Source organism: Scyliorhinus torazame, chromosome 10 (genome assembly GCF_047496885.1).
Source record: "Scyliorhinus torazame isolate Kashiwa2021f chromosome 10, sScyTor2.1, whole genome shotgun sequence".
NCBI lineage: Eukaryota > Metazoa > Chordata > Chondrichthyes > Carcharhiniformes > Scyliorhinidae > Scyliorhinus > Scyliorhinus torazame.
This window is the reverse complement of record NC_092716.1, coordinates 43,864,038-43,888,953: the sequence shown is the minus strand read 5'-3', so window position 1 is coordinate 43,888,953 and position 24,916 is coordinate 43,864,038. Positions and strand designations below refer to the sequence as shown.

The following is a 24,916-nucleotide window of genomic DNA, read 5'->3' as shown; positions in this document are numbered from 1 at the left end:
ATGTTTTGGTCCTGTCCAAAGCTAGAGGATTACTGGAAGGAGGTTTTTAGGGTCATTTCTAAAGTGGTGCACGTGAAACTGGACCCGGGCCCCTGGGTGGCCATATTTGGGGTGTCGGACCGGCCAGGGTTGGGAACGGGTGCGGAGGCAGATGTAGCCTTCGCCTCTTTCATCACCCGAAGACGGATCCTGATGGGATGGAGAGCAACCTCTCCACCCTGTGCCCTGCGTGGCAGGGGGACTTGTTGGAATTCTTGACTCTTGCGAGGTGAAGTTTGAACTGAGGGGAAGGATGGAGGGGTTCTACAATTCATGTGCTTTATTCATCTTTCAAGAACTGGATAACATCGAACATTAGTTGCGGGGGGGGGAGGGGGAGGCGGGGGGTTGGGGCGGTGTGTTGATGGTGACTATGGGTGATTCCTGATTCCTTTTTGTCATTTGTTTATGTGAACATGCAAGCTAAATGTTTGGTGGGAGGATGGGATCGTTGTTATTGATATGGGGATTGACATATTTGTTACTGATTATTGTTTGTTGTTGGTGAGTGTAAATTTGGGAGAAAATGTGAAAAAGGAGAATAAAAAATATTTTTTTTTTTAAGAAAAGAAATGGGAAACAAAATGGGAGCAGAGCTTTCCGATTGACATTGTTGAACTCAGCATTGAATTCAGACGGCTTTAAATGCCTAATAGGTCAGGTGCTGTTCCTTGAGCTTGTGTTGAACTTTGCTTGTGCAGAACTACCTTTAGATTCTCAAAGAGCACAGTGTTACTCATCACGGTGTTCAACAACTCAAACTGCGCTTTTAATTTTGATCATGTGTTTCCAGCACCCTCATTTGGGGCAAGTATTCTACTGCTCTGCTTCCAAACTGTTGCCTTTGTTTTACTGGCTAAATTTCGAGAAGCTGGAAATCAAATCTATTGATAGTTGCATGTTGTTGAGATTGGAGAGAACTGTTTAACAAAACAAAAATATATTGTTAAAAATACATGAATGCTACAACTGCCATTATAATATGTGTTGAGTTGGTGAATAAATTAACAATTGTAATTGGGATATTGAAGAGTTGGTTTTGATTCTACTGTATTTTCAGGATGGACTGCACTGCATGAAGCATGTAATAGAGGTTACTATGATGTTGCTAAGCAACTCCTGGCAGCAGGTGCTGAAGTCAATACAAAAGGCTTGGATGATGACACACCGCTCCATGATGCAGCTAATAATGGTCACCGCAAGGTCTGTTCAAGTTGATGGTTCTTGTGTTTAAAGCTTTGCTCTTTGAATTTGAGAAATGCATCAGTTGTTCACAAAGAACACCTGATTGTAGTAATTCCAGCTCTAGAAAGGATGGTGTTTCCCAGCAGAATTCTTTGCATTTTTCACTGGAAGTTTTCTATATTATATGCATTTCCATCATTTATTCCTACAATAAAAGGTGCCCACCAGGTGACTTTGTTTTTCAAGGTCCAATTATGGCATATTGTGACCTTCCAATAGGACCCCAAATACTCTCCCTGTTCACTATTTCACATCAGGTATGAACCTAAATGTCATCTCCCAAGTCACATTAATGGAACACAAAGCAATATATCAGCCGTGTCTCATGGTAGCACTCTCACCTCTGATTCAGAAAGTTGTGGATTCAAGGTTCATTGCAGAAACATAAGCACAAAAGTCCAGACTGACATACAGGGATGGGGCTGGTGCAGTTTGGCCCAATCATAGATGCCATCTTTCAGGTGAGCTGTTAAATCCTTCTGCCACTGAGGTGAATGTAAAAGAACATGGACATTCCCCCAGTGTTCTTGGCTAATATCTATCCCTCAATTAATATCACTCAAACAGATTATTTAGTAATTATCTTAATACTGTTTCTACATTGCAACAACAACTACATTTTAGAGAATTTAATTGGCTATAAAGCACTTTGAGGTTTGAGTTTGTAAAAGTCTCTATGTCAATATCCTCTTTTAGCATTAAAAAATGCATAGATATTTCCTTTCATAACATTGAGAAATTATGCTCAAAGATTTTCTTGCCGAGTTCAACAAAGGAGATGCAATGTATGTTACTTGCATAGTCACTGAATATATTTAAGACCACAAAGGGTGGCACGTGGCACAGTGGTTAGCACTGCTGCCTACGGCGCTGAGGACCCAGGTTTGAATCCTGGCCCTTGGTCACTGTCCGAGTGGAGTTTGCACATTCTCCCCGTGTCTGCCTGGGTTTCACCCCTACAACCCAAAGATGTGCAGGTTAGATGGATTGGCCACGCTAAATTGCCCCTTAATTGGAAAAATAAATAAATGGATGCTCTAAATTTAAAAATATATATATTTAAGACCATAAGACATAGGAGTAGAATTAGACCATTCGGCAGATCGAGTCTGCTCCATCGTTCAATCATGGCTGATATGTTTCTCATCCTCATTCTCCTGCCTTCTCCCCATAACCCCTGACCTCTTTTTAATTAAGAAAGAAATTTCTGGACTCTAAAAGGTGTCAAGATATGGGGAAAGCGTGAGAGCATGGTGTTGAGATAGAGAATCAGACACTATTGTATTGAATGGTTGAGCAGGTTTGAAGGGCCTCATTAATTCAGCTCATTTTACTATCGTATTGTCTGTTCTAATAACGAGCAAGAAGGCAATGCCATCCAAGGATGGGCAATAAATGTTGGCCTGGCCAGTGGCACCCACATCTCATCAATGAATTTAAAAAAAGACAAAGGAGAGCAGTTGATTGGCACCACAGCAACTCGCTAAGGCTTCTTCAATTGTATATCCCAAACTTGTGACCTCAATCGCCTTGAAAATTTTCGGCAGAGGCATATGGAATCGCCCACCACCTGCAAGCTCCTCTCCAAGTTGTACACCATCCTAACTTGAAAGCATATCACTGTTCTTCATCGCTGGGCCAAATTTCTGAAACTCCTGATGAAACAGCATTATGGGTGTTACCAACACAGCATAGACTATAGCAGCACCAGAAGGCAACTCACTTTGAGGGCAATTAGGAATGGGCAACCAGGAGTGGACTTGCCAGCAACACCTACATCCGATGAATAAGTAAAAGAAAAACTGTTTCACACTTGCTGTCAGAATATTACTGGTTGGTATTTGCTTCAAGTTGTTGCTAACCGACCCTCTTCAACTAACTTGTTTCACTGTGTGATCAGTTTCAAGAGTTTCTTGATTGATATCCAGACCGATAGGTTTTGTTGTAAAAGATATGTGGATTCCGTGAATCGATGAGTTACATTACCATTTACTTGATAGTATGTACTTAATTTAACCTTTGGCTCTGAAAAATAAATCATATTTCTTTGTTTGCAACAAGAATTCAACTGCATTTCACCCAAATTTGAAACTAGCTATGGAATTTGTTTTGGAAGAACCTAACATCTTGGTTATTAGCTTTGATGCCTTTGAAGCCACATTTGCTACTTTTCAATGCAAGCTGTTGTGTATTTGTACTGTAAATCTCTGATGTATGATTTTGAAGAGTTATGGGGATGTTTGTCAGCTAGTTTAAAATTGGCAAAAAAATTGGAGATAGGATGGTTCAGACCAGAGAATGTTTTTAATGCCACTAGACTATTCTCAACTCTCAGTATATTATCCTGAATGAATTGTTGGCATTTGATCCAAGTTTCCATGCTACTTGAGCCACAACACTGATGTGCAAAACATAAACGGCAGTGGATAAATGTTTTTAATTTATATGCTGAAAGGGTGGCAGCAATTGGTTGATGCATCTGTTTGTGTCTTAAGTCAATCTTGACTGACATTTTCAATCAGAATGTTGGTTTCATATATTCTTCAAAGAGAAACTGTATACGTTTATTGCACTAGAATTTCTGAAAGCAACCTTTTCTAATGCACATTGTTTAATTCAACATAAAGCAAAGTGCATAATAATGACTTTATTGAACCATGCGTATATTTAAAATTTAGAGTACATAATTATCATTAGACCGTATGGGATATAGGCTTCTATTTTCACTTAAGCAATTACAACCCATCAACTCCCAACAGAAAATATATACATTCTTGGAGTCAAGTGTTTGTTAGATTATTAACTTATTTTTCACAGGTAGTGAAGTTGCTGTTGAGATATGGTGGAAATCCTCACCAGAGTAACAGAAAAGGAGAGACGCCACTCAAAGTTGCCAATTCCCCCACCATGGTGAACTTGTTACTGGGAAAGAGTTCCTGCAGCTCCAGTGATGAGAGCTCAACAGGTGAAACTAGCATGATGAATACAACTATTTTATTTGTCACTTGATTGTAATTCACAGTACCTGTGGTTCAGTAATCAACCGCAAACTGGCCTGTTATCAAAAGTTCAAATTGCAAATTAACATCTTCGTACTGGGATTTACAATTTACCTAGTATTGTTAATTTCATTAGAGACTAAATTGGCATATTCCAGTTTAATATAGATTTGGTCCTTTTTTAATAAAAAGGCCCTGAAGAAAATGTATCAATATTTAATGTAGCACAGATGCAGAATTTTCTTTAGTTGCACAAAAGTACAATGAACAGTTATAACTATAACAGTTTTGTGCACCCATTGATAGACAACCTATATTTGTCCTCAAAGTTAAAAATTATTTAAATTGTTTTTCTCAAAAATCTTTGCTCTGAAAATAAGCATGCATGTGGCATGTTATGGATGTACAGAGGACGAAGAAACCTCAACATAAGACCAGTGTACAAAACAATTCAAAGATTACGCATCGCTCTTTTGTAAAGCTTTTTAAAATGATGCTGTAAAATTATTTGCTTACATGTTTATATTTATTAACATATGTCTTTTATTGCCACATAGAAACTTCAGAAGATGAAGATGTTCCCTCAGTTGCGCCTTCTAGTTCAATTGATGGGAACAACACAGACTCTGAGTTTGAGAAGGGCCTAAGGCACAAAATCAAGCGACAAGGATTATCTAAAACAGTAACACCAGTCAAGGATGAGTATGAATTTGATGAGGATGATGAAGAAGATAGAATACCACCTGTTGACGACAAGCATTTGCTGAAAAAAGATTATAGAAAGGACGTAAAAACGAACAGTTGCATTTCTATTCCTAAATTGGAGACAAAAACTTATTCTAAAAATTCTCTTCTAACGCCAAAGAAAACTCCACGACGTATTTTATCCGACACCAACAGTTCAGATGAGGAGGATAGATTAATATGCATCTCTCCTCCTCTTAGCAGGCCTTCAGTGAACTCCAGTCTGCCCAATGCAAGTTCTAAACAAAAAGAGTCACTCGTAAAAAAGCAGCAAAAGGAAAAAACAAAAGTGAAAAAAAAATGGAAAAGAGAGGTGAAAAACCAGGAAGTCAGATCGAGTAAGGATGGCAGCCAATTCAATTCATCTGCAACAGAAAGTGATGACTCAGAAAGTGAGGAGGAGGATAAAGGTTGTATACAGAGTGGAGTTGGTATGAAGGACTCTTATATGAGCCTGAAAGAATCAGCAATGTTCTCTTCATTATCTGCATCCTGTTCTTCCTCGCAAGGGAGCTTTGTGTCATCAAAGCAGATTCCCAGTCTTGCAGAACAACACTCTAAACCGTGGCGAACTGATAGTTGGAAATCAAACATGTCGCCAGTCTGGTCTGATATAAGCTCTTTGTCAGAGTCTGTGAGAACACGATTGACAAGTGAATCCGACTATACTTCAGAAGATTCAAGTTTAGAGTCTATTAAACAAGTGAAAGAGACAAAAGACCATAAAAAGAAAAATCTCATCGATGGAGATGTTACGGAAAAGAAAATGACAGAAGATATCTTAAAGATTTTGAACACTGATGGAATAGTTCGGAAGTTTGATAAGCAGGGCAAAGTTGTTAAAAAGCATAAAGTGAAACACAAGCACAAAACTAAAGACAAGGAGAAAGGGCGATCACAGAATATTCTGGCAGGCTCAAAAGCTGAGAGTTTAGATATGGAGGAGTCTAAGCAAAAAGCAGACAAATCTTTAAGTCCAGAAAATGAAAACCTTTCAATTGACAGAATAAAAGGAGTTAGACATGACAAAGAACAATTGAAAAAGGAAGAAAAACTTTTAAAAGTCAAATCTGACGAAAAAGACTGGTTACTTAAAGATGATATGGGGAAGGCTTTTAAAGAAGAAAAGTTAATAAAGAAACTCAAAGACTCCTCCAAAGATAACGGCAAATCTGTAAAAGGGGAGAAAGACAAAATGTCTAAAGTTGATAAAGAGAAATCCTTTAAAGAGAAAGAGAAAGCTTCTAAAGAAGAAAAACTTAAAATCCATAAAGATGATAAGAAAAAAAAGGCGAAGGACAAATGTTCAAAAGGTGACAAACATCCAAAACCAGATAAAGATAGAAGTCTTAAAAATGACAAGGAAAAACTAAAGAAAGAAAAGACACTCAAAGAGGAGTCTGATTATGAGGACCTGAAAACCAGGAGTCAATTTCTAGACAATGACGATAGGTTTAGTGTGTCTGATCATGACGATCAATGGTTTTCAGATTTGTCTTCTGATTCTTCTTTCTTTGATTTAAAAGAAGAAGATAATTGGAGTATTCCAATTAAAGACTTTAAGGAACACAAAGATGGTGCAGTGGGGAAACTGGTTGTTGAAACTATGAAAGAAGAATGTCAGGAAAAGAAAAAAGTATCTAAATTAAAAGAGAAGCAAGAACTAAATGAAAAACACCTTGATAAAGACAACGTGAGAAAAAAAGATCGCGATCATGTAGATAAAAATGCAGAGAAAAGAAAGGACCAATCTGCTAAACATAAGTCAGGACAGGCATGTCCTCTGGAAAAAGAGAAAAAAAGAAAAGATTCTACTGAAAGTATTAAGGATCGAAAAGATAAAGATGCCTTTGAAAGCGTTAATGAATACAAAGACACCATTCCTGAATACAACAAGGACAGGAAATACTTTAAAGGAAAACCAGAAGATGTTTCCAAAAGTGATTCAAGAGAATTTGGGAGTGAGTGTTTCTTCAAAGAGAAGCCTGAAAGTGATTCCAATGGAAGACCATTGGAAACCAGGGAGAGACATTTTTCAGGGAAAGAGAAGGACAAAAAGGATGGAACCGAAAAGAAGGACAAAATAAAACTTGAAAAACTCAAAGAAAGGTCTAAGGAGAAAGTTTCATTAGAGATTGAAAAGGAGAAAATTGAGAAAAGCATGATTGATAAATTCTTAAAAGACAAAGATACTGATGAGGAAAAGCTGCACAGTGAGTCGGGTAGTTGCAAAGACAAAAGAGAACAAAAGGAAAAGAACAGGGATCTCTTCAGCCGAGAGAAGGAGAGGAAAATGTCGTCAGAACTAAATAAAGAGAAGAGAGAGAAAAATGTAATGGAAAAACATACAGTAAAGGATAAAGATCTTGCAGAAAGAAAGGAGAAAGAAAAATCAGATAAACAAAAAGGAACTGACAGTGAACTAGGAAAAGAAAAGAGCTGGCACAGCATAGCAAATGACATCTTCACCGATGAAAGTAGTGATGAGGTAGGCTATTGTGAACTTGGAAGTAATGAGATGTGCAGAAGTGACTCACTGCTTGAAAAAGAAACGATAAAGCCAGAAAAGGAGATGGTTTCGCCTGACAAACACCGAAAGTACTCAGTTGACAAACAACATTCAGCAGGGAAGCAGAAAGATAAAGAATTGAAAGATAAGAAAAAAGATAAAATATTAACAGACTGTGTGAAAGACAAAAGAGAAAAAGGTTTGTTTGAACGACAAAAAGAAAAAAAAGACAAAGAACTAGTTGATAAATTTAAGGAAAGAAAGGACAGAGTGTCAACAGATTCAAGCCTGGAAAAAAAAGTCAAATCAAAACTTCCAGAAAAGACAGAAAAACAATACTCCAGTGATGAAAAGTTGAAAGTTAAGGCCAAGGAGAAAACTGACAAAGATCTTTTATTAAAAGAAAGAAAGCTCTCAAAAGGAAATAATATGGAAGAGGAAAAGAAATACCCAGAAAAGCAGCAAGATACAACCTTCAGTGAATTTAAAGAGGATTCCAATGACAAGGACAGTGAAATTTCATCAGACAGCTTTACAGAAAGAGCACACGATTCCACAATGTGTGGTTTAAATGATGTTTTGAATGTTGGTCAAGATATTGGAGATGAAAAATTAAAGGATTCTCTTTCTATTTTGTGCTCACATGAAAAAATTAAAGAAAAGGAGAGAAACAGACATTCATCGTCTTCATCATCGTCCAAAAAAAATCAAGAGAAAGATAAAATAAAGAGAGAGAAACGGGATAAATCAGAGGAATTCAAAGAAGCTACTAGCAAAAGAGAAGGTCCACCATTTGACCGAGAAACCTTGATATTGGATTGTGATTTTATAAGTGATTTCATGAAAGCTGAGAAAGAAGATGTGCTAGACAGAAGTGGGGATGCTTTCTTAAGTGAAAAGAAAGATAAGAGTGAGCCTGAAAAGGAATTGTCTAAAAAAATAGAAAAAGTTCCAAATACTTACATCGGCATCAAGGAGAGGGATAAAGACAAAAAGAAGAAAGACAAGCATAAAGACAAATCAAAAGATGACAAAGAAAAGCAGAAGGAAAAACATGGAGAATTGACAGTGGTCTTCAAACATTCAAAAGAAGAACAAAGAAAGGACTCTCTCATAGTTAGAGAGTCAGGTGGGAATAAAGAAAAAACAAAAGATGATAGTTTCAAATATAGTGAAATTAAGCAAAAGGAAAAAATCAAAGATGGAGCAGAAAAGGACAAAAATGAACCCTTTAAGATTAGAATGAATGAAAATGATAAATTAAACCAGCCAAAAGAAGTTTCCCGTAAGGACAGCAAGCCTAAGGAAAAGCTTTTAGTTGATGGAGACCTGATGATGACCAGCTTTGAGCGTATGCTGAGCCAAAAAGATCTAGAAATTGAAGAACGTCACAAAAGGCATAAAGAAAGAATGAAACTGAAAGAGAAGCTGAGACACCGCTCAGGAGATCCCAAGTTGAGGGAAAAATTCAGAAGTTCAGAAGAAATACGTAGGAAGAACTGTGATCTGTCAACAAAAAAAGTGGGTTCAATTGACTCTCAACAAAGAGACAAAAACTTTAGAGATCCAGGAACAAGTCAAATCACGTCACCAGATACAAAGGTTCAGCCAGCTTCTGGGCTCGAAACAGAAGATTGTATTTCCACTCCTGGGCTGAAAGAGAATTTGCCTGTTTCCCCAAGATCTGACCAAGATAGGCCCACAGGCGCAACAAAACTGACTCCGATGGTTTCTTGTTCAAGTTATGAGGATTTGTCGCCTGCGCCCCACATGCCTAACTGTGTGAATGAAGATTTTACTGATCTGTTTGAAGGAATAGAGTCCCAGAGCTTAGTGACCATGTCCACAATATCCATGAATGCTTGCTCTCCTTCCTTTTTTGATAGATATATAAATGTCTCCACTAGCATTCAAGAGAATCCAACTAGCACTGTTCCTGTTCTCTATCGATCAGTGTCGATGGATTCCAGGAGACCATTAGACAAAGAATTTGACATTAATTCTGAGAAATTCTATAGGCAACAGAGTGTGCCAGCATCAGCAGATTATGATGCTTCTGTTCCTCAGCCAATGGAGGTGAACCCTGAGGGGTTCTCTGGCTTGTCACCATCATATGTTTCACCCGAGTACGAGATTGCCTCGCCACAGTTGGAACAGTCTCATTCTAGAATGGCCAAGTCATTTGCTGAAAATCTTAACCCTTCACCTGAAAGTCTACTTAATCATTTGCAGACAAAATCTTTGCCATTGAACAAATTTGATCCACTGGAGCAGTCTCTAGATAGTTTAGTTACTGATTTTAGTTTGCCATTAGATTCTTCGGAACAGCAGCCAAATATTTCTTTGACTTCTCCTAATTCAGCTTTAAATACCAGTCTTCTGCATCCATCTGTAGACCCATTTGCTGCTCATGATTCAGTCCAGAATAAACTAAGCTTTCCATCTTCACACAGACCAGGCGAACAAATAAGTTTGAGCCCCATGGATAATTCTTTGGAGCATTCAGTGAATTGGTCAATGTGTTCTGAGTTGCAGCTGAAGCCACCTCCAACATCTCTTTGTGAACCATCCAAGCCCCTTTGTCCATCAGAAACCATGCATACTGCAGTGATGCCATTTGTTTCCTCTATTTCCTCTCCTTTTCCAGGCTCCCCTATCCAGTGCCCAATGTCCACCTTTGACTCGGGGCAAGAGAGAGACAGAGGTGATATGGCAAGAGTGGACCAAAGGGAAGAGTCAGCAGCTTTAGACGATGCTATCCCTTATATGTCTCCAATTAGAACACATTCACCATTTGATTCCAGCGAACCACTTCCTGATAAATGCTCTAATAATGTGCCCCCAGAAATGCAAAACCTAGCTGCGGAAAACCAGCAGGAACTAATAAAATCCGAAAAATGTGCTCGGCTACAGCAGAATATTATTTCTGAAGACCAGGAAGAACCTTTATGGAATGATCCTTTTCCAAATTCCATAGATGATCTTGATCTGGGGCCATTTTCACTTCCAGTGCTGCCATTACAAGACAAAGAAGACCCAGTCATTGAAATGCCAACCCCCGAAACAGGAGAAATTGCGAAGATACATGACACTAATGATTCTGCAGCTGTGAATACTCATACTGAAGTTATAGATTATCCTTGTGCATCATCAGGAGACGAACATGAAGCTATTAGTGAGATTCTAAAGATGGAGCCGACACAAATAGAGGATAAAATTGAGGATAGCATCAGTAATGTAACAGTAGAACAATCCCCAGTAAAAGCTGAAAATAATGGAGAAACTAATATTCGCCTGCTTTCAGTGCTACCTACAGAATCAGATACAGAATTTGAAGATAAAACTGTGGATGTTGCCCCCTGTTGTTTGGCAAATGGCACCATTTCCAACGTACCTGAAGCTACGGAGGCAACAATCAAACCAGTAATTGAGATAGCAAAGCCAACCAAAGCAGAAGAGATTCCTCAACGAATCACAAGGAACCGAGCACAAATGCTGGCTAATCAAAGCAAGCAAAACAATGCTTCACCTTTGGAGAAGGATACTGTTCCAGCTCAATTAGGAAAAGCAAAAGGGCGAGTCGGGGATGAGGATGATGCACAGGCACAGCATCCACGCAAGCGAAAAATCCCTCGTACAAATCATCAACCGATAATTCTCAATCCCTCAGCCCTGCAAACTCGAGAAATAATCCAACAAACTTTGGCTGCTATTGTTGATGCAATTAAACTAGATGAGATTGAACCATATCATAGTGACCGTTCAAACCCCTACTTTGAGTACCTTCAAATTCGTAAAAAGATTGAAGAAAAGCGTAAAATACTGTGCTGTATTATACCGCAAGCACCTCAATGCTATGCTGAATATGTCACATATACTGGTTCCTATTTGCTAGATGGAAAGCCACTCAGCAAACTCCATATCCCAGTGGTAAGTGGAAACCTCAATCTGTTCTTAAAGTATTTTCTCTCCAATTTTTTTCCTTCCTACTCTTGCTGGGGTACTGTTCCATGGGTGGCGAGTAGCTTGCCTAAGTAATCAATCTCTGTGTTAGCCAATTTATGAATATCAATGAGCTATTCTAGGTTGGAGGGCATCACAGTTCTCAATTATCACAATCTTATCCAATGGCAATCTGCATTTTAAATGTGACATTTTGTGTGGAAGTTATAAATCTAGTTCTTCAAAACACCATCTATCAATAGCAGTGATTTGTTTTAGTCAATATGTTATCTAAAACTGAAGTTAATTTTGGTTATTACCTTGTCTGGTATCATCTTTCCATATATAACATCTTATTACAAACTACATATTACAAACTATGCAGGAAACCTAAGCATTGGCTTTTAAATATTCTAGCAGTGCACTAACTTATTTTAACAAAGGATTTTCATCATTTATGGCTTAACCAGTCAAGTGAGTAACAAACATGAGTGACGATCATCAACCTTTTCCATTTTTATTATGTTTTGTATTGGGGAGGCGGTGGCATAGCGGCATTGTCGCTAGACTAGTAATTCAAAGACCTAGGATAATCCTCTGGGAGCGCAGGTTTAAATCCCACCATGGCAGAAAATGGAATTTAAACTGAATAACGCATTTGGAATCTAATGATCGTGAAACCATTGCCGATTGTTGTAAAACCCAACAGGTTCATTAATATTGTTTCGGGAAGGACATCTACCTACCTTTGCCTTGTCTGGCCTACACATGACTTCAGACCCACAGCAATGTGGTTGACTCTTGAATGCCCTCAAAGTGGTCTTGAATGCCTAGCATGCCACTCAGTTGTCTTTAACTGCTTCAAAGAAAACAAGACTGAAACCTGACTGACCACCCAGCATGGACCTTGGCACCGGAAACGACAGCGGCAAACCCAACCTTGTCGATCCTGCAAAGTTCTCTTCACTAACATGTGGGGACTTATGCCAATATTGGGAGAGCTGCCTCTCAGACTAGTCAAGCAACAGCCAGACGCTCATGGATTATACCGTACTCATCACCAATCCTGCGTATGTCTTGCCCCACCAGCGGCACACTCTTGTACAGTTGGGAGGGAATTGCGCTGGGAGTCCTGAACATTGGTTGTGGACACCATGAAGTCTCATGGCACCAGGTCAAACTTGCTGATTACCATATACCATCCCCCTTTGGCTTGTGAATTACTATACCTGATGTTCACCACCACCACTTGGAAAAAGCACTGGGGCACAGAATGTATTCTGGTTGGAGGACTTCAAGAGTGGCTTGGTAGTACCCCCACAGACCGAGCTAGCCAGGTCCGAAACGACATTGCTATTAGATTTGGACTGTGGTAGGTGGTGAGAGGACCAACAACAGTGAAAAACATACTAAACCTCATTCTCAGCAACCTACTGCTGCAGATGTATCTGTCCATGATAGCATTGATAGGTGTGACCGCACAGTCCATGTAGAAACAAAGTCCCATCTTCACATTGAGTGTACCCTCCATTGTGTTGTGTTGTACTACCGCCATGCTAAATGAGATAGACTTTGAACATATCTAGCAACTCAAAACTGTGCATTTGTGAGGTGCTATGGGTCACCAGCAGCAGCTGGTACCCAATTGCAGAATTGTACCCAATCACAGTTGGGAACCAAATGACCCGACATATCCCCCACTCTACCATTGTCACTGAGCCGGGAATCAACCCTGGTTGCCAGGGCATGCCAGAGCAACACCAGGCTTACCTAAAGGTGAGTGAAGCTACAACACCGGACTACTTGCGTACCCAACAGTATAAGCAGCATGTAACAGAGTTGTAGAGTTTTATAGCACAGAAAGAGCCCATCGTGTCCACGCTGAACATCAAGCACCTATCCGAATCCCATTTTCCAGCACTTGGTCCGTAGCCTTGCATGCCATGGCATTTCAAGTGCTCACTGAACGCTTCTTCAATGTTGCGAGGGTTCCTGTCTCCACCACCCTTTCAGCCAGTGAGTTCCAGATTCCTACCACCCTTTGGGTGAAACGGCTTTTGCTAAAATCTGTAATATATCTCTTGCCCCTTACCTTAAATCTATGACCTCTGGCTATGGATCCGTCTATTAAAAGGGAAATGTTTGAGACTTCCGGGTGCGGCGATGACCAGCTAAGTCGCACGTTTCGGCAGCTCCTGGTGAAACGGACTTTTGGGCTCTTGATAGGAGCCCCAACGGCAATTTTGACGGCTAAAAACACTGTGCGGTAAACCAGAAGGGAATCCCCCCTGGATACGGATGGAAAAAGGAGGAGCAAGTGGCCGGATTGCAGTGGATCCTTTAGAACAGCGGCAAGGAAGGCAACCAAAAACCAAGATGGCGTCGGAAGGTGGCAGTTTAACATGGGGCCCTGAACAACAAGAGTTCTTGAAATGCTGTGTGGAAGAGCTCAAAAAGGAAATGAAGAAAGAGCTGTTGGCCCCGATACTACAGGCGATCGAAGGGCTAAAGGAGGAACAAAAGACCCAGGAGCGGGAGCTTCGGGTCGTGAAGGCAAAGGCAGCCGAGAATAAGGACGACATACAGGGCCTGGTGGTGAAGACGGAGACGCATGAGGCACATCAGAAACGATGTGTGGAAAGGTTGGAGTCACTGGAGAACAACGCAAGGAGGAACAACCTGAGGATTCTTGGTCTTCCTGAAGGTGCAGAGGGAGCGGACGTCGGGGCATATGTGAGCATGATGCTGCACTCGTTAATGGGAGCGGAGGCCCCGGCGGGTCCGTTGGAGGTGGAGGGAGCATACCGAGTGATGGCGCGAGGACCGAGAGCAGGAGAAATTCCCAGAGCCATAGTGGTGAGATTCCTCCGTTTTAAGGATAGAGAAATGGTCCTTAGATGGGCAAAGAAAACTCGGAGCAGTAAATGGGAGAACGCAGTGATCCGCGTTTATCAAGACTGGAGTGCGGAGGTGGCGAGAAGGAGGGCGAGCTTTAATCGGGCCAAGGCGGTGCTTCATAAAAAGAAGATAAAATTTGGAATGCTGCAACCGGCAAGACTGTGGGTCACATATCGAAGGAGGCACCACTACTTTGAGACGGCGGATGAAGCGTGGACTTTTATTGTGGAAGAAAAACTGGAATGAGCGGGCTATTAAAAAGAACGTTTGAACAAAGTGGTGGGGCGAAGAGGGGGGTTAAAAAGGGGGGAAAGAGGAGTTTTATGTACTAATCCTGCGATGTGGTAACTTTTCTCTCTTCCACAGGTGGTGATGGGGGAGGAGGGGAGGTGGAGGAGATGGGGCGTTGGCCATTGGGGGCGGGGCCAAGGGAGAAGCGCGGGCTTGGTTCCCGCGCTATGATAATCATGGCGGGAATAGAGAAGCAGGAAGGAGGGGGCGTCGCACGGTGCGAGCCGAGGTCACGGGGGGAAGCCAAGGTCGGCCAGAGTTGGCTGACTTCTGGGAGCAACATGGGGGGAGTAATTACGCTAGCGGGGGGGGGGAATTACTGGGTTGCTACTGCTGGGGAGAGGGGGGAGCTGGTATGGGAGGGTTGGGCGGGGGGGCACCGGGTGAGGAGCTGGAAAAAGGGGATGGCTAATCGACAAGGGGGGGGGGTAGGAAGCCCCCCAACCCGGCTGATCACGTGGAACGTGAGAGGGCTGAACGGGCCGATAAAGAGGGCACGGGTACTCGCACACCTTAAGAAACTTAAGGCAGATGTGGTTATGTTACAGGAAATGCACCTGAAACTGATAGACCAGGTTAGGCTACGCAAAGGATGGGTGGGGCAGGTGTTCCATTCGGGGCTAGATGCGAAAAAAAGAGGGGTGGCTATATTAGTGGGGAAGCGGGTAATGTTCGAGGCAAAGACTATAGTGGCAGATAACGGGGGCAGATACGTGATGGTGAGTGGCAAACTACAGGGGGAGACGATGGTTTTGGTAAACGTATATGCCCCGAACTGGGATGATGCCAATTTTATGAGGCGGATGCTAGGACGCATTCCGGACCTAGAGATGGGAAAGCTGATAATGGGGGGAGATTTTAATACGGTGTTGGAACCAGGGCTGGATAGGTCGAAGTCCAGGACTGGAAGGAGGCCGGCAGCAGCCAAGGTACTTAAAGATTTTATGGAGCAGATGGGAGGTGTAGACCCGTGGAGATTTAGCAGACCTAGGAGTAAGGAGTTCTCGTTTTTCTCCTATGTCCATAAAGTCTACTCGCGAATAGACTTTTTTGTGCTGGGAAGGGCGTTGATCCCGAAGGTGAGGGGAACGGAGTATACGGCTATAGCCATTTCGGATCACGCTCCACACTGGGTAGACTTGGAGATAGGGGAGGAAACAGGAGGGCGCCCACCCTGGAGAATGGACATGGGACTAATGGCAGATGAGGGGGGGTGTCTAAGGGTGAAGGGGGTGCATTGAAAAGTACTTGGAACTCAATGATAATGGGGAGGTCCAGGTGGGAGTGGTCTGGGAGGCGCTGAAGGCGGTGGTTAGAGGGGAGCTGATATCAATAAGGGCACATAAAGGGAAGCAGGAGAGTAAGGAACTGGAGCGGTTGCTGCAAGAACTTTTGAGGGTGGACAGACAATATGCGGAAGCACCGGAGGAGGGACTGTACAGGGAAAGGCAAAGGCTACATGTAGAATTTGACTTGCTGACTACGGGCACTGCAGAGGCACAATGGAGGAAGGCACAGGGTGTACAGTACGAATATGGGGAGAAGGCGAGCAGGTTGCTGGCACACCAATTGAGGAAAAGGGGAGCAGCGAGGGAAATAGGGGGAGTGAGGGATGAGGAAGGAGAGATGGAGCGGGGAGCGGAGAGAGTGAATGGAGTGTTCAAGACATTTTATAAAAAATTATATGAAGCTCAACCCCCGGATGGGAGGGAGAGAATGATGGGCTTCTTGGATCGGCTGGAATTTCCCAAGGTGGAAGAGCAGGAAAGGGTGGGACTGGGAGCACAGATCGAGGTAGAAGAAGTGGTGAAAGGAATTAGGAGCATGCAGGCGGGAAAGGCCCCGGGACCGGATGGATTCCCAGTCGAATTCTATAGAAAATATGTGGACTTGCTCGCCCCGGTATTGACGAGGACCTTTAATGAGGCAAAGGAAAGGGGACAACTGCCCCCGACTATGTCTGAAGCAACGATATCGCTTCTCTTAAAGAAGGAAAAGGACCCGCTACAATGCGGGTCCTATAGACCTATTTCCCTCCTAAATGTAGATGCCAAGATCCTGGCCAAAGTAATGGCAATGAGAATAGAGGAATGTGTCCCGGGGGTGGTCCACGAGGACCAAACTGGGTTTGTGAAGGGGAGACAGCTGAACACGAATATACGGAGGCTGTTAGGGGTAATGATGATGGCCCCACCAGAGGGGGAAACGGAGATAGTAGTGGCGATGGATGCCAAGAAAGCATTTGATAGAGTGGAGTGGGATTATTTGTGGGAGGTGTTGTGGAGATTTGGTTTTGGAGAGGGGTATGTTAGATGGGTGCAGCGTGGTCACAAATGGACGGGGATCTGCATATTTTCGGCTCCATAGAGGGACAAGGCAGGGATGCCCTCTGTCCCCATTATTGTTTGTACTGGCGATTGAGCCCCTGGCGATAGCGTTGAGGGGTTCCAAGAAGTGGAGGGGGGGAGTACTTAGAGGAGGAGAAGAACACCGGGTATCTTTGTATGCGGACGATTTTCTACTATACGTGGCAGACCCGGCGGAGGGGATGCCAGAAATAATGCGGATACTTGGGGAGTTTGGGGATTTTTCAGGGTATAAATTGAACATGGGGAAAAGTGAGTTGTTTGTGGTGCATCCAGGGGAGCAGAGTAGAGAAATAGAGGACCTACCGTTGAGGAAGGTAACAAGGGACTTTCGTTACCTGGGGATCCAGATAGCCAAGAATTGGGGCACATTGCATAGGTTAAATTTAACGCGGTTGGTGGAACAAATGGAGGAGGATTTCAAGAGATGGGATATGGTATCCCTGTCACTGGCAGGGAGGGTGCAGGCGGTTAAGATGGTGGTCCTCCTGAGATTCCTCTGTGTTTCAGTGCCTCCCGGTGGTGATCATGAAGGCTTTTTTTAAAAGGATTGAAAAGAGCATCATGGGTTTTGTGTGGGCCGGGAAGACCCCGAGAGTGAGGAAGGGATTCTTACAGCGTAGCAGGGATGGGGGGGGCTGGCACTACCGAGCCTAAGTGAGTATTATTGGGCCGCTAATATTTCAATGGTGAGTAAGTGGATGGGAGAGGAGGAGGGAGCGGCGTGGAAGAGATTAGAGAGGGCGTCCTGTAGGGGGACTAGCCTACAGGCTATGGTGACAGCCCCATTGCCGTTCTCACCGAGGAACTACACCACAAGCCCGGTGGTGGTGGCTACACTGAAGATTTGGGGACAGTGGAGACGACATAGGGGAAAGACTGGAGCCTTGGGGGGGGTCCCCGATAAGAAACAACCATAGGTTTGCCCCGGGGGGAATGGATGGGGGATATGGAATGTGGCAAAGAGCAGGAATAACGCAACTGAAAGATCTGTTTGTGGATGGGAAGTTCGCGAGTCTGGGAGCGCTGACCGAGAAATATGGGTTGCCCCAAGGGAATGCATTCAGGTATATGCAACTGAGGGCTTTTGCGAGGCAACAGGTGAGGGAATTCCCGCAGCTCCCGACACAAGAGGTGCAGGACAGAGTGATCTCAAAGACATGGGTGGGGGATGGTAAGGTGTCAGATATATATAGGGAAATGAGGGACGAAGGGGAGACTATGGTAGATGAACTAAAAGGGAAATGGGAAGAAGAGCTGGGGGAGGAGATCGAGGAGGGGCTGTGGGCAGATGCCCTAAGCAGGGTAAACTCGTCGTCCTCGTGTGCCAGGCTAAGCCTGATTCAGTTTAAGGTATTACACAGGGCGCATTTGACTGGAGCACGGCTCAGTAAATTTTTTGGGGTGGAGGATAGGTGTGCGAGGTGCTCGAGAAGCCCAGTGAATCATACCCATATGTTTTGGTCATGCCCGGCACTACAGGGGTTTTCGATGGGGGTGACAAAGGTGCTTTCAAAAGTAGTGGGGGTCCGGGTCGAACCAAGCTGGGGGTTGGCTATATTTGGGGTTGCACAAGAGCCAGGAGTGCAGGAGGCGAGAGAGGCCGATGTTTTGGCCTTTGCGTCCCTAGTAGCCCGGCGCAGGATATAGTTAATGTGGAAAGAAGCCAAGCCCCCGGGGGTGGAGACCTGGATAAATGACATGGCAGGGTTTATAAAGCTAGAGCGGATTAAGTTCGTTCTAAGGGGGTCGGCTCAAGGGTTCACCAGGCGGTGGCAACCGTTCGTCGAATACCTCGCAGAAAGATAGATGGAATGGAAAAAAGAAGGCAGCAGCAGCATCCCAGGATCGGGGGGGGGGGGAGGAACCAGAAGGACTCTCAGGGTTGTTAATATATGCTGTATAATATGTATAGGTCGTTGCTACAGATAATTATATATTGGACTGTTAAATTATATTTTTGGAGAGTGTTACTTGTGATAAGGCAGTTGCCAATTAGGGTTAGTTTTCATTTTTGTTATTTATTATTTATTCATTTTTTTTGTTTGTTTATAAAATAGGTCATTGTTATTTGTGTTGTTATAATATTGTGTAAAGGATGCACAATGTACTGTGTTGGGTGACCAAAAATTTTTAATAAAATATTTATTAAAAAAAATAAAAGGGAAATGTTTCATAGATTATCATAGAATTTGCAGTGCCGAAGGAGGCCATTCGGCCCATCGAGTCTGCACCGGCTCTTGGAAAGAGCACCCTACCCAAGGTCAACACCTCCACCCTATCCCCATAACACAGTAACCCCACCCAACACTTAGGGCAATTTTGGACACTAAGGGCAATTTATCATGGCCAATCCACCTAACCTGCACATCTTTGGACTGTGGGAGGAAACCGGAGCACCCGGAGGAAACCCACGCACACACGGAGAGAACATGCAGACTCCGCACAGACAGTGACCCAAGCCGGGAATCGAACCTGGGACCCTGGAGCTGTGAAGCAATTGTGCTAACCACCATGCTGCCCTAAGTGGCACTTACTCAACAATAACCTGCTCACTGATGCTCAGTTTAGGTTCACCAGGGTCACCCAGCTCCTGACCTCATTTACAGCCTCGGTTCAAACATAGACAAAGGAGCTGAACCCCAGAGGTGAGTGTGACTGCCTTTGGCATCAAGGCAGCATTTAACCGAGTATGGCATCAAGGAGCCCTTCAAAACTGAGTCAATGGAAATCATGAGGTAAAACCTCATAGCGCAAAGGAAGATTGCTGTTGTGATTGGAGGTCAATCTTCTCCATTCCAAGACATCATTGTAGGAATTCCTCAGGGTAGTGTCCGAGGCCTAAGCATTTTTAGCTGCTTCATCAATGATCTTCCTTCCATCGTAAGGTCAGAAGTGGGGACGTTTGCAGATGACTGGACAATGTTTCCCTTTCACGACAACTCAGATAGTGAAACATCCCATGTCAAAATGTAGCAGAACCTGGACAATATCCAGGCTTGGGCTGACCAGTGGCAAGGTACATTTGTGTCATACAAGTGTCAGGCAATCAGTGCTGCCAACTAGTTTTTAATACGGAAAATCCACTGCCAACTAGTATTTCATATGGAAAATCTGTTTGAATACAGCAATACAATTTCTCACGTTGAAATACAGAATGCACTGCAACCCACAAACTCCACTGACGGAGAGTAATTCAAGCGCGGGGAGTTTTTTTGTGGGCGGGGGAAAAGAAGAAAATATTAAGAGGCAGCTCCTTGTAAAAGACTGGCTGGCTTTTGGGGGCAGGGGGGTGGGGGTCGGCGCAAAGAGGAGCTGATTGACATGCAAACGCATTCCTCCCAGAACATTTCGCTATTCGGCGCTTGCTGTAGCAGCTGGTTTCCTTGGCAAACGCTGCTGCTGGAAGACGGAGGGCCCTGCGCACTTTCCAGAGCAAGCGTGTGTTCCTTTGTGCAATCTCACATCGAGGTGCTAGTACAACCTTTTATTGGGATTTTAAAAATCAGGTTTAATGTTGACTGCACAATCACAAGTGTAGATCATCTACATCATCGAAGGCCGGTACAGCATTGGAAATTGTATGATGTGATGTGGTGTAATTTGAAAATGTTTGGAAGTTGTTAGGGAGGTAGCCGTTGGTTCTTTACGTGCTCACTGGGAATCAGCAATCCATTCGTAATCATTTAAAAACATTTAAATGGGTAACTTAAACCCTGCTGCATTGTTCTCTCTACAGTATTACAGAATACATTTTCTGTAATTACCATTTCCTGCTGTTTCTGTTTTGACTTAGTCAAGTGGGGAGGAAGCTAACCACAGCAGGGCTGTTTGTAAAGGAGTTACCAGTAGGCCTCAGTTCAAGCCTGTTAGTCTCTTGTACTGACGGTGTAGACATGTTGGAAGAAAAACCCAGGGAAATGTTGAGTAGCGATCATGACTTAGTTATCTGGTACTAAATCTAGGAAACAGACTTTCAAGAAGGACTATACTTCAAGATGGTCTTTTATTGTACAATCGAGAAAGGATGAATAAACTGCGCGATGTAACATCTTATCAGACTTCAGCATCGCTCACGGTGGAGGAAATGGCGTACAGGCACATGTGCGATCCAAGAAACATGCTATGGCGCAAGTTTTGGAAAGCACTCGTGACATCAAACCTTTCATGCAGCAGAAAGACTACGCAGTCATAAGAGCAGAAAGTTTGACACATTTCCTGATTGAGCACAATGTGATGTTTTCTGCTGCTGATCATTTGACTGATCTTGTGAAAGTGATGTTTCCGGATCGTTTGATTGCTTCTAAGTTTTCTTCACGCAACAGCAATTGCCAAGACTCTAGGTCAAGAGACAAAAGGTAACATCCTTGAGAAGATCAGGCAAACCCCGTTCTCCATATCAACCAATGGGAGTTCTGACCGTGGTGCGGAGGAACAACTCTTATCCTGTCATTGTTTAGTTCTTTGATGCAGATTGAACTGGGTGATCAGCGTGGTCCTTAAAACAGCGACAGCAAAAGAGAGATCAAGTGGCAAAAACATTTTCCAACTTCTGGACAATGTTCATATGGAAAACTATTTCTTGGAAAAACGTGGTTTTCTACAATGCGGTGATGATGGGAGTACACAATGGTGTTTCTTCCTTGGTGAAGAAAGAAAAGCCAGATATTTTTATTCTTCGATGTCCATGCCACCTCCTTCATCTGGCTGCAGAGAAAGGGGTAAGTCAATTGCCATTCTCTCCAGTGGACTTTCTTGTACCAGTCTATCACTACTTCGAGAAGCCTAGCAAGCGCCACAAAGAGTTCATGGAAATGCAAACATTGTGCAATCTAGAAAATCACAGAATACTGAAACATGTCTGCACAAGATGGTTGCCCTTGGAAAGATCATTAGACAGATTTCTGGAACAGTGGTCTGTGTTGCAAAAATTTCTCCCAAGAAGCAATCTGAGAGAGGCTTGAGAGACACTAAGCGACTGAAGGTTGACACTTCTGGAAATACTTCTGCCAAGCCTCCAGCAGCAGAGACAATCACCAAGGAGACGGTTCAACCTCCACACACACAAGGTAGTGTTACATGTAGCACATCTACAACAAAAATATTATTTGCAGGAACAAAAAACAGCATTCATGTTGTGAAAGCAAAGAGTGGTTGCCTGGTTTCAGCTGCTGTCAAGAAACAGGCCGCTGCAAGAGGGAGACCCAAAATGACCAGTGCAGGATCTTTTCAGAAATACTTGTGCGTGGTAGCAAGACGCCAATAATAAGAAAGATGGAAAAAGCAGCAGTTCAAGTGCTGGAAGCAAGAAGAAGCCTCCCACAGCTCGCTACCTTGTTGCTAATACAATAGTACAGTCATCTCAAGGCAAAGCTGCTGGGATTTATGCAAAGCTTTGTGATAGACACAAGCTGTATTGTGTATTTCTTTAATATATACTTCCCGTAGGGCAGCACGGTGGCGCAGTGGTTAGAGGGGCTGGTTTAGCACACTGGGCTAAATAGCTGGCTTTTAAAAGCAGACCTGGGCAGGCCAGCAGCGCGGGTTCAATTCCCGTACTGGCCTCCCCGAACAGGCGCTGGAATGTGGCGACTAGAGGCTTTTCACAGTAACTTCATTGAAGTCCACTTGTGACAATAAGCGATTTTCTTTTCTTTTCATTTCATTGCTGCCTCACGGCGCCGAGGTCCTAGGTTCGATCCCGGCTCTGGGTCACTGTCCGTGTGCAGTTTGCACATTCTCACCGTGCTTGCGTGGGTTTCGCCCCCACAACACACAGATGTGTAGTGTAGGTGGATTGGTAACGCTAAAATTGCCCCTTAATTGGAAAAATGAATTGGATACTCTAAATTTAAAAAAATATCTATACTCCGTGTTCAAAGAGCTCAATCTAGAGCTCCAAGAAGAAGCTCCCAAGATACAGATTCTACATCAGAAGTTGCTTGGTTTTCTTCAGGACTTGTCGCTTCACTTTGTGAAACCTGCTTCAATTGCCAGTGTTACATTGCCTGCTAGCTGCAAGGACAACATCAATCAGAGGTCCGATGAAGACCTCATTATTGGGAAACAAACCAGGCAGTTTCTCAAGGCGGGTCACCTTGCCTCGCAAGGTAGAAGTAACTTCTATTCATCAGTACGAAAGAACAATGGTGCAGTGTGTGACTGTATCCACCAAATTTCCCCTTCAGGACGAAATGCTGCTACATGCAAGAGTGGAAAATCCAAGGGGGAGGATGGAGGCAAACTTTACATCAGTTTGTTGCCTTGCAAAGCAATTCCATGTTCTGGATGATTTGGAAATGGGATTTGCTCAATTCCAGGTTCACACATTGGCAGGTATTGCATTAGACAGACAATCCGACAAAGTTTAGATGGCTGTCTCCCAGCTGAGGGAAAATCAACCGGTGAGCTGATGTATCATCATCTTCCAAAACTCATGAAAGTCTTGTCAATCGCGCGTGGTAATGCCAAAGATGAACAAATCTTCAGTCTGGTCAGGAAAAACTTGATGTGAGTTGAAGGCCTGTTTAGGAACCAAGATACTTTTGACTTCCTAACCCAGAAAATCTACTCTCAAGCCAAAATTCCATTCAGTGCAAAACTGCTTGTTAAGCGCTACATATACATCCCGAAGTAAGCCTGAGGTAAATATTGAAATTAAGATGCAGTGTAGTTTGAAGGACAATTTCACATGAAAACAGGTGATTGCAAAGTTTGACAAATGTGAAAGAGCTACATTAATAAGGTTGAATTGAGCTATTGTAAGGACACTTTTGAACTTCATGTAAAATGGTGAATATTTTCAGTTTTTATTCTTAGATTTACTGAATGTTTGAAACTTAATTTGAAAATACCCACGAGTGATGTATGTTAGAGTATGAGATTTGCATTTTCCATTCATGTTTTCGATTTGTGCAATAAAGCCATACCAGGTGGGTGGGCATTTTTTCTTTGAAATGAATATTCCGATTTTACTGACAAAATACTGATTTTCGATATCTGGAATACTGATTTCTGTTGAAAAAGGTTGGCAGCTCTGGAACAATGACCATCTCCAAGAGAGGATCTAACCATCGCCCCTTGGCATTCAATGGCATTGCCATTGCTGAATCCCCCACTTTCAACATGTTGGGGTCACCATTGACTAGAAGCTGAACTGGACAAAGCATATCAATATGTGGCTACCAGTGCAGGTCAAAGGTTAGGAATCCTGTGTCCCATCTCCTGACTCCCCAAAGGCTGTTCATCATCTAGGTGAGTGAAGAGGTAGGTTGCACAAACACAGCATGTGTTTGTGAAACCTACCTCTTCACTCATCTGATGTAGGAGCTGCGCTCCGAAAGCTCGTAATTCCAAATAAACAAAATGGACTTTAACCTGGTGTTGTAAGACTTCTTACTGTGCCTACCCCAGACCAACGGCGACATCTCCACATCATGGCCAACGTCTACTCGGCGCAGGTGAGGAGTGTGATGGAATACTCTCCCCTTGCCTGGATGAGTGCAATTTCAACAACACAAGAAGCTCGACACCACCCAGGACAAAGTAGCCCGCTTGATTGGCACCCTTTCCACAAACATTCAATCCTTCCACCGCCCGTGAACAGTAACAGCAGTGTGTACCATCTAAAGACGCACTGCAGGAACTCACCAAGGTTCCTTCGGCAGCATCTTCCAAACCCACGGCCACTGCCACCTAGAAGGACAAGGGCAGCAGATATCTGGGTTCACCTGGAGGTCCCCCGCCACAAGTCACTCACCATCTTGACTTAGAAATGTGCAGGTTTGGGCTGAAAAGTGGCAAGTAACATATTGCACAAGTGCCAGGCAATGACCATCTCCAACAAGGTCAGAAGTGGGGATGTGCACTTATGATTGTACAAT

General features: G+C 43.3%; 1 protein-coding gene across 6 annotated transcripts in view; it reads left to right on the top strand.

Annotated features, from left to right (window-relative positions):
* The window catches only part of ankrd11 (ankyrin repeat domain 11), a 252,452-nt gene that overhangs the window by 197,042 nt on the left and 30,494 nt on the right, over nt 1–24,916 (top strand). For all 6 annotated transcript variants that reach the window (XM_072518040.1, XM_072518041.1, XM_072518042.1 and 3 more), the window contains 3 exons: nt 1,100–1,242; nt 4,102–4,249; nt 4,841–11,466. In XM_072518040.1, coding sequence (XP_072374141.1) covers nt 1,100–1,242; nt 4,102–4,249; nt 4,841–11,466 — 6,917 coding nt within the window. The remainder of the gene's footprint in view (nt 1–1,099; nt 1,243–4,101; nt 4,250–4,840; nt 11,467–24,916) is intronic.